Raw genomic sequence first — 10,567 nt, 5'->3', positions numbered from 1 at the left:
ATGCCCATTGGTGACAAGCAATGAACTCTGAAATCATAGCCTTAGAATCTAATGGCACTTGGTCCCTCACTGCCCTTCCTCCTAGCAAACACCCTATTGGTTGTAAATGGATTTACAAAACAAAATTGAAAGCGGATGGTACTATTGAACGTTACAAAGCTCGCCTTGTGGCTAAGGGTTACACTCAAATTGAGGGATTGGACTATCATGACACCAGGGCCGGCCCTGAGAATTTAGAGGCCCTAGGCTGTTTAATTATTATGGGGCCCCTCAACACAAAATTTATTTTACAAGTCTAACAATATGTAAATATTTAAATAATTAACACTTTTATATTAGAAAGAAAACTTCATACAATTCGAAAGATAGAATAACAAAATAAAACTTCTTTCACAACCCGAAAGATTAGGCTAGCATAAGATTTAACCTTCTCACATTTTGAGATGTAAAATTAGTAATCAAACTACTAATATCAAGTTTGTCCAACATATTTTTTTCAATTGAAATCATAGTTAATCCATTCAATCGCTCTTGTGACATGGATGATCGAAAATAAGACTTAATCAACTTCAACTTTGAAAAACTTCTTTCGACAAAGGCAACTGTGACAGAAATAGTCAATAATACTCTATAAGCAATCCAAGCATTTGCATAACAACAGTTCATTTTCTTAATGTAATCCAATACATCAATTGCTCCAAAAATGCTTGCAGATATTGCTTCCCTTAAAACTTTCAACTCAGAAAATAATTTTATTCCATCAATATCAGAAATCGTATTATGCTTCAAGTAATTTTCAAGTTTAATGCAAGAATACTTCAAAACATCATCATCAATAGATTTAAGTCTTTTCAAATCAAACAAAAATCCAAAAATATCATCATATTTCTGAAATTGCTCAAATCTATTCTGAAGTAATGATAGAGCTTGATCCACTATATATATGAAATAATTGATCTTAAAAGATTTTTCAACTGTTTGTGTTATCTCTTCAAAAGAAGTCTCATCAAACTATTTTTTTCTATGTATAACCCGTTTTTCACGAAATATCGGTTCAATTTCTAATTCACTTGCAATCTCTTTAGCATCAACCATGGCCGATTCAAAATCAGATTCTCTATAACTTTTGAAAAATGAAATGAGGCCTTTTAAATGGTCTATAGTAACATCAATATGCATGTCTTCTGCTTGCAATTGTTTGCCTACTCTATTAACATTATTTAACACTTCATACCAAATAATCATTCCAAGTAAGAATTCAAAATTGTCAATTTCATATGTTGCCAAACACTCCGCCTCACTTTTTGTCTTAGGATCATCAACATTTGCTAATTGTAGTAAGTCTTTTTTTTATCTGTGGAGCTTGAAATCTTATCGCTCTAACACTTTCAATATGGCTTTCCCAACGAGTTTGTGACAAAGGCTTAAGGATAAGACCAGTTACATTCTCTTTGAAAACTTTTCATCGTTTAGTAGATGAAGAAAATAAAGTATATATACGTTCCACCACCCCAAAGAAAGATTTAGCTTTTGAACAACAAATGACCATATCACAAAGTGCAAGATTAAGACTATGACATCCAAAAGGAATGTAGAATGCTCTAGGATTTAGTTGTAATAGTCTACTTTGAACTCCTTTATGCTGTCCTTTCATGTTAGCACCATTATCATGGCCCTAACCCCTTACATTATCAATATCAAGTTCTATATTCTTCAAAGCATCCACCAATTCCTCAAAAACCCCTTACCTGATGTATCATCCACTAATAAAAACCCTAAAAAGAATTCGTCAACCTTCGCTAGACTTGTCGAAATATCTACACACCTCAATATCATTGACATTTGTTCTTCGTGACTTGTATTTGGAGTGCAATCAAGTATAACAGAAAAGTATTTAGAAATTTTGAGTTTCTCAATGATTTTTTTTATCTCGCCCGCTAGCATAAGTATCAACTCATTCTGAATTTTGTGTCCTAGATAATGATAATGAATCTCTTTACTTTTTAATCGACGAACATGCTCTTGCATTACGGGGTCGAACTCAGCAATCATTTGAATCATGCTTAAAAAGATACCATTATTTTCTTGATATGTCTTCTCATTGCCCCCACGAAATGCTAAATTATTCTCAGCAAGAGTTTTCACCACAGATATTATTCCCAATAATACTTGTCTCCAATGTTCTCTATCTTTATTGATTTGTTCTTGCACACTTTTGTCAATTGTTTAACTCTTTTCGAATCTTAATTTCATTTCTATACATTTATTCATGTTATTGATGTGGTCACAACTTACTTCATGCATTTTAAGTTTTTCACCAACATTTTTCCATTCATTTACTCCATCATGTGCCAATTGGGTTCTGATCCCATTATTCTTAAATAGCTTACAACAAAAGCAAAATACTTTATCCAAACTTTTTGAATATATCAACCATTTTCTATCATACTTCTCTCCATTAGGTAATCGTCGAATGTAATGTGTGGATGAGAAGTGTCGATTTGCTCCATCTTTCGGAAAAATCAGATCATTTTCTCTTACAGGACCTTTCATTACAATTAAATCTCTTAAATTCGTATTCATATTTCCCCAATTTGCTGGATCAACAAGGTCAAGAGAAAATGGCTCATTATCGTTGTCAGTAGATACCTCTTCATTCATCACATAATGTCATTTTTCATTTGTATTATTATTGTTGTCATTCTCATTCTCATTTAACACTTCTTCAGTAGCTATGTCATCGTTTTGTGTTCGTTTACAACTACCAAAAAACTTATCAAGTGCTCCCTCTTGAGATTTAATCAACTTTTCAATTTTTTCCTTCCTTTTTCTTTTGGCACATCCAGATTCAAATTTTCTCATAGACATAATAACAAGTAAAGAGCGATAAAATCTGATTGATGAGTCCCAAAATGAAAGGATTCAGAAATTGGTGGTAGAGGTGGTGATTGAAGTAGACAATGTGGCTATAAGATGATATGGAACATAATTAGAGAACTTTTATTCAAAAAATATGGAACATAATTAGAGCAATTTTATTCAAATTAAATCCAAAGAAAAAAGATATAAGATGGTAAGAAAATGAACTAAATAACATAATTATAGCTTCTCCATTTTTGTTAAATTCTGCTTGCAATTTATGTTTAGTAGTAAGCATAGCTTGTACACTTCGTTTTTTGCTAGATTAAAGGAAGTAACAAAATAAGTTTTAGGGACATGATAAAAGGCATACATTATCTCATATCAAAAACATATAATAGGAATTATAAAAATAGAACACATTCCCAAGTCTCATTCCCATGAAATACCTTACGGTAGCTTTTTATGAAATTATTTAAGGATTATGTAATTCTTGCATCAGTTTGTCCTCTGAATTTTCCAACATGAGCCAGCTTACTTGTCTTTTTAATAATTTCTCCTTTTTTAAGTTGATATTTTTGTATTCCTAATATTTTCATTTAGAAGCACTGACATATTATATGTTACTTGTCAACAACTTAATACTTCTAAATTTCTACTTAGAACTGGAAATTATTGTGCTAGTTTGTTATTGGGTTAATTCTTCACAGCTGATGCCAGCATTGGAATAAATTAATCACCCCGGTTTGGACTTGGAATTTGAAATTCGATGACATGATGTACTACTATATGGACATTGGGAAAATTTAAATATTTTTCAAAAGATCCTTTAGACAAATCATCAAATACTTGCTATGCAGAAAAATGCTCTCTGCTAATGTATAAATATTTTTTGCTAATAAATAAACCTAATTTCCTTCTAAACATAAGCCTCCTGTACGTAAAGCCGTAAAGGGAATTTCGGAATTGAAATTTCTTAGACGGGACACGTTGATCATACCTTTGGCTTTCCTATAAACTTTTACATTATCCCCATTTTTATCCTATACAAGCTTCAAATGCACAACAAATGCATAAATTGACTAAAATTGCACTCTGGAGAAATTGCCTAAGAAATCTATATTGTTATATTGCATATATGAACAAGCAAAACCTAAACCCATCTCGTTTTTAACCTCATTCAGTAGCAAACAAAATTTTTAACGCTAAAATCAAATCCAAACCGTCTCGTTTTTAAAATTTATCAATGTTTTTAAATGAAATACATACCTTTTGATACAAAAAGAATAGGAAATTGGTCCTTGAGACAGCCAAGTCCACGAGAAAAAAGCAAAATTACAATGTCGATGGTAGTTTTAATTTAGGGATTAATTCTACCTTACCTTGTGGTGGAGAAGAGAAGACGAAGAAGATTAAAACAGGAAAAAAAGAATTTATCGAGAAAGGCGGTTCGTTTTCTTGTGCCAAAATTTTTTTCTTCCCTTAACAGATGAGGCCCCCTACAATTTGAGGCCCAAGGCAGTGGCCTCACTTGCCTTGAGCCAGGGCCGGCACTGCATGAGACATTTGCTCCTATCGCCAAACTTGTTACAGTTCGCTGTCTTTTGTCCATCGCCGCGGCTAAAAATTGGTTCCTATACCAACTTGATGTGCACAATGCTTTTCTTCATGGGGATCTCGATGAAGAAGTCTACATGAAACCCCCTCCTGAATATTGTAAAAAGGGAGAATCTCGTGTCTGTCGACTACACAAATCCATCTATGGCCTTAAACAAGCTTCCTGCAATTGGTTTTATAAACTCTCTTCAGTTTTGCAGGCTGCTGGTTTCAATCCATCCACGGCAGACCACTCATTATTCACTCTTTCATATGGTTCATCCTTTGCCGTGCTCCTTGTCTATGTAGATGATATTCTTTTAGCCGGTGATGATGACAACTTACTCCTTGATGTCAAGACTTTTCTTACTAGAAAAGTCAAACTCAAAGATCTTGGTCCACTCAAGTATTTTTTGGGAATCGAAGCCGCTCGCTCACCTCGTGTCATTTTTATTAATCAACGTAAGTACACTCTGGACATTTTATTTGACAGTGGTTATCTCGGCTCCAAGCCACTTACCTTACCCATGGAATAGAATCACAAGCTTCAAGTTGATGTAGGCGACATTCTAACTGATGCTAGCCTTTATCTCCAATTGATCGGACGTTTACTTTATCTCACAGTCACAAGACCTGACATCACATATGCCGTCAAAATTTTGAGTCAATTTATGCACTGCCCACGACAGCCCCATCTTGATGCTGCCATTCGAGTTCTTCGCTTCCTCAAAAACAATCCAGGACAAGGACTCCTATTCCCAGCTACTAATGACTTTCAAGTCCGTGCTTATGCTGATTCAGATTAGGCTAGCTGTCCCACTACTCGTTGCTCCACCACTGGCTATTTCATATCTCTTGGTTTCGGTTCTCTCTATTGGCATGCAAAGAAATAGTCTATCATCTCTAGATCTTCTACTGAAGCTGAATACCGTGCCATGGCTAACGTCACTTGTGAACTTTTGTGGCTTCATACACTATTTCATGAGCTCCGCATCCCACATCCTCAGCCGATGCTCCTCTATTGTGACAATCAGGCAGCATTACATATTGCTTGTAATCCCGTCTTCCATGAATGCACAAAGCACATAGACATTGATTGCCATGTTGTTCGTGAGCAACTTAAGTTTGGACTCATCACCATCGCTCATGTTTCTAGCTCAGCTCAACTTGCGGACATCCTCACCAAGGCACTTGGCATTGATCTCTTCACACAGATCATTTGCAAGTTGGGCATTTACAATCCCCATGCTCCAACTTGTGGGGGCGTGTCAAAGATTCGTGTATAAATAAGTGGTTGTACATTACAAAATTAAAACAGAAAATCCAATTATTTATCTCTTTATAGTACCAATACACTCGAATGCCACCTCAAGTGAAAACAAAATGACCAGAAACATAGGGTCAAATGAAAATTAATTTATTTTACATCCATGTTTGACTCACTACAATAATATACTTATAATCAAATTAATTTATAAATAAATAAAGTTTTAACAAATATTTTTTATCGATGAAATTAAATTGGAGCAAATTATTTATTTTGATAATAGCAATAAATAAGTTTTAAACTCACAAGTATATATAAGTAATATATGAAAAGTACATAAGAAAAAATTTAATTACTTTTATGTATAGTCAAACATGGTTAAAAATAAGTCATATATTTTTACTTTATCAATAAATATTATTTTTTATATAATAAACTAATTTAAGTATAGATGTTCCTTTAAACTTAGTTAAATATATATGAAATAAAGTACTTAATTTGATAGCAAATTATTTGTGTAATATGATGTGAAAATAAATATTTAATTGTTGTAGAGTCTTATCCTAAATTCCCATTAGGATAATTGAATATTGGGCTCTGACTGGAAATGAACTTAGCTGGGTTAAAATTAAATTTTGTGTTGAACTAAGAGCCTGTTCGATTGGCCACGAATTTCATGGAAAGTGAATTCCACTTTCTATCTTTATCATTATTTGATGGCACATATTTACCATGGAATTTGTATTCGAAGTCCCCCCCCCACGTGCTAGTTTTCCTTCTTTTCTAGGAATTCCAATTCTTATAGGTTTGGTAAGAATTGGAATTACTGGCAATTTTTTTTAGCTAAGAATTGGAATTTCAAGCAGTTTTTTTATTTTTTAAGCAATGTAAACAAATTTCATGCCTGATTGTTAAAAAATATTTTCCTTTAATTGATAATTTTCGTGTAAAACAAAGTTAAACGAACACCAAAAGATATATGATTTTCTTAGCTTTTTTTTTAAATATCACCAATACCAATAAAATTATATCTCTTTATTTGACAATTTTTATGTAAAACAAAGACAAACGAAAATCAAAAAATACTTTTATTTCAACATTTTTCATGTGAAAAATTATACTAATCAAACACAATAATTTACAATTTTCTGAAAAATAATTTCTAGGCAATTTAATTTCTTAAAATTCATTTTCTTTCCACCCAAATTTTATCTTTACAATCAAATGGACCCTAAATTCTTATTCCTTTTGATTTGTGGAAATTACTCACCAAAAGTTGGAAAATGTTTGGTGGCACCCAAAGTTGGAAAATGTTTTTCATGAAAAATAAATTCTATCAAACATTACAAAAGTTGGAAAATTAACTTGATTTTTCAAGTTCCATGGAAAACTTTTGGCTATCAAACATAGCCTAAATGAATTTTGGCAACTCTATAACTACGAACTCCAACTTATCGTGGGCGGGAACCTATCCCGGCTTGAACATTAAATCAAAATGGCTATCACTCAGTTGGAACTAATGTGAATGTCGAAATGAAAATGAAATTAAAAATATGAATAAAAGTTAATTTTCATTAACATAAAAATTAAAACTTGTATATATCAATAAATAAATATTGAAGTTATATAATGTCAAAAATATTTCAAATCACGTTGTCCGATGTATTTCGAAGTTCAATTGCAAATGTAGTGAAGATCGAATGAACCGAAAGATACCATGCTATTTGCAATTCCGCTTTAAAATATAACATGCCATTGCGATCAACTCGTAACCAGTTAATTGCGAGGATTTTTTTCTTCTTCTAATACTTAATTAATTATATAAACACGACGATTACAGCATCCCTTTGAGCTTATCCTCTAAGAAAAGATTTTATAAAAGTGGTTTTTTGAAAAATATATCGTTAAAAAGTTTTTTTTTTAACTTACGTGCAAAAATTTTTTATTTGGAAGAATGTATTGTTGATAATGAGTTTGAAGCAAATGAATTTTAAAAAATGAGGCATAAACGAGACATAAAGTTTGTCGAACTTAGTGTATTTTTTTTTCTGAAAACTAGGCCCTTGTTGGGATCAATTTTAATGAGATTTTGGGGAAAATGTATTTTAAATAGTAATTTTTTTTTTGAGAATGTGTGGTTAAAAAAGAAAAAAATTGAATTTACGTGTAATATTATTTTATTGAAGAATGTGTAATTAATAAGAAGAGAGAAAAATGAATTAAAATTTTAATGGAGTCCAAATAGGTGCCTGCTATAGAGGAAGTTAATCAAAATTATTCATTTGACTATATATAAGTATATTTTAAAATAATAGGATAATTATTGATGATAATTCTTGTCTACTTTAAAAGAGTTATTCTATTTAAATTATAACTCTGATTTGAACTCTATAAAAATGGGTTCATCGTTTTAATAAAATTACACATTTGAATTTCCGAATTTTGACTTTCTCTGTGTCTTCACTTATATTTCTTTTTTATTCCTTTAATTTCATAAAAAGTTATTAGCAATAATTTATTTATTTATTTATTTTTTGGAGATTGAACCACGAATTAAATTTGTCTAAGGGTCCGTTTGATAGGCCAAAATTTTCTAAGGAAATTGGAAAATCAATTCCAACTTTGAGTTTTAAGGGTGTTTGATACCAATTTTTTTTTTTTTTTTTATTCCATAGAATTACATTTTCCAAATTTTCTTGGGAATTGAAGTTTTCTTGGTTTTGAAGGAAAACCAGTTCCTACCAATATGATGGGAATTGGTTTTTTCGGTTCATTGTAGCACCTTTTTTTTTTTTTTTTTTTTTTTTTGCAGTGGAAACAAATTCTAAGATTTATTGTAAAAAAAATATTTCATTTTAATTGACAATTTTTATGTAAAACAAAGTCAAACGAAAATCAAAAGATAGATGATTTTTTTAAAAAATTTTTAATTTTTTTTAATTTTTTGGGGTTTTGGAAATAGAAACAAATTTCATTTCCAATACCAGTAAATTCTATCCCTTTAATTGACAATTTTCATGTAAAATAAAGCCATACAGACTTAAAAAAACACTTTAATTTAAACATTTTCCACGTGGAAAATTATACTAATCAAACACAATAATTTACAATTTCCGAGAAAACAATTTCTCATCAATTCAATTTCATGGAATTCGTTTTCTTCCTACCAAAATTCCACATTTGCAATCAAACGGACCCTAAGTAATAAGATAGGCCAATATCCTATTTTGCATATGTATATGCACGTGTCTGCGTTTGCCAATTTTTTAGCATACATGATAGTAGAGAATATTTTTCCCATTAGTTAAGCTCATGATTGGTTCTCAAATCAAAAAAAATTTCTTCCTTAAATTTATTTTGAATCACACATTTTATTGGATCCGTAACTTTTATTAATTTTTCAAAAACATATTTAATTAACTTTTATCAAAATCTATCAAAAAATCCAATTTTTATTCAAACCAAACTAGGAATGACAAAAATACCTGTCAAATCTGACATTCGGGAGGCAGGGATTACTTGGATAATCGGGTCGGGTACGGGGGATTCCTCCCAGAGGTGGGTACGGGTAACGTAGGCCCCATCCCGCCTCGTTTATTTTTTTAAGGAATTTAACACTTTAAATGGAAAAACTCCTCGAAATTTCATTAATTCTAATAGAAATTGGCAACAAAAATTATCTAAAGAATATGATAAACAATAAAAATCTTAGTTTACCAAGACATATTCGAATAAGTTAACTTTTAAAAATAAATATAATAACTATATTATTGTCCCACTTGAATTAATGAGAGTAATAAAATGAATTATCAAAAATTATAAATTATAAAAAAATTTAAACGGGGCAACCACTGCGCCCTAAATGGGCAATGGGGTGTATACGGGACGAGACAATGTCCGACAAGGCAGGAGGTGGGGAAACCCACCCCGACCCGCGCCCGTTGCCAACCCTAAACCAAACAAGGTAGAAATTAAACTTATAAGTTCTGTACATGTCAATATGCAAACCACTCCAAAGGCAGGGGCAGACCTACATAGAGTCATGTGTGGTCAAATAACCCACAAAATTTTTGGATTTTTCTTCAAAAAATAGTTATTTTGACCCCGTTTACAATCTACTTAGACACACTCATTACGGAATGTCAAATGAAATTGAAATATTACATTTTTTTAATACTATTTTGAAGTGCTCATTATCTAATTTTTGCTCCTTAATGGCGTATGAAACGACCAACCTTAGCAAAAATTTTGATGTATCAAAGTAGGCCGTACCAAATTAGTATTTCAAGAATTTCGATAGTATGCTAACTTTTAAAAGTCTTTGATTATTGTAAACTATCCAAATTCACAATTGCTTAAGTCATCTGAAAGTTTGTTTCAAAAACTACATCCTAATCATATCGAATGGTTTAAACGGATATTGAAAATAATTAAATAATCGTCAAATGTACATTTTAAAAGAAGCATCTAACTCGTATTTTTTTAAAAAATTTCAATTATTTCATTAACGTTTATTTTTTTTGCATGAAATTTTTTTTAATATAATTTATATCATTTTATAAGGAAGTTTTACATAGAATATGATGTCAAAAATTTTAGGATTGTTATGAATTTAATGTAGTTTGAATTACTTTCGAATTAAATTAAATTAAATTTACTTTCCAGATTAAATTAGAATTTTATTTCAAGTCATTTACTTCTTACATTCAATTTGAATCACTTACCGTCAACTCAATATTTGTCAACAAAATGATAAACAAAACTATACAAGTATCAAAATTCATTTAACAATATTGATAATGATATAATTATAAAACGCCTTCAATATATATATATATATATATA

The 10,567-nt window shown here is 31.0% G+C and overlaps 1 protein-coding gene across 1 annotated transcript; it reads right to left on the bottom strand.

Annotated features, from left to right (window-relative positions):
• Nucleotides 1-405: 405 nt before the first annotated feature.
• Nucleotides 406-2,661, bottom strand: LOC111406741. The gene is made up of 5 exons (XM_023036119.1): nucleotides 2,296-2,661; nucleotides 1,749-2,127; nucleotides 1,324-1,458; nucleotides 1,071-1,226; nucleotides 406-935 (listed from the first exon to the last, which is right to left on the bottom strand). The coding sequence occupies exons 1-5, from the start codon at nucleotides 2,659-2,661 to the stop codon at nucleotides 406-408; spliced, it is 1,566 nt and encodes a 521-aa protein (XP_022891887.1).
• Nucleotides 2,662-10,567: the final 7,906 nt, after the last annotated feature.

Source organism: Olea europaea, chromosome 12, assembly GCF_002742605.1.
Source record: "Olea europaea var. sylvestris chromosome 12, O_europaea_v1, whole genome shotgun sequence".
NCBI lineage: Eukaryota > Viridiplantae > Streptophyta > Magnoliopsida > Lamiales > Oleaceae > Olea > Olea europaea.
The sequence above is the reverse complement of the archived record's forward strand: the minus strand, read 5'-3'. Positions and strand labels throughout refer to the sequence as shown.

Excerpts from the sequence above, each read along its gene's own strand:
- LOC111406741 (XM_023036119.1), bottom strand. The coding sequence starts at position 2,661 with ATGAATGAAGAGGTATCTACTGACAACGATAATGAGCCATTTTCTCTT. Across the intron at positions 1,459-1,748 it reads ATTAGTGGATGATACATCAG|TTTTCAAAGAGAATGTAACT; the intron begins GTAAGGGGTTTT and ends AACGATGAAAAG. Across the intron at positions 1,227-1,323 it reads ACTTACTACAATTAGCAAAT|TGTTAAATAATGTTAATAGA; the intron begins GTTGATGATCCT and ends TTTGGTATGAAG.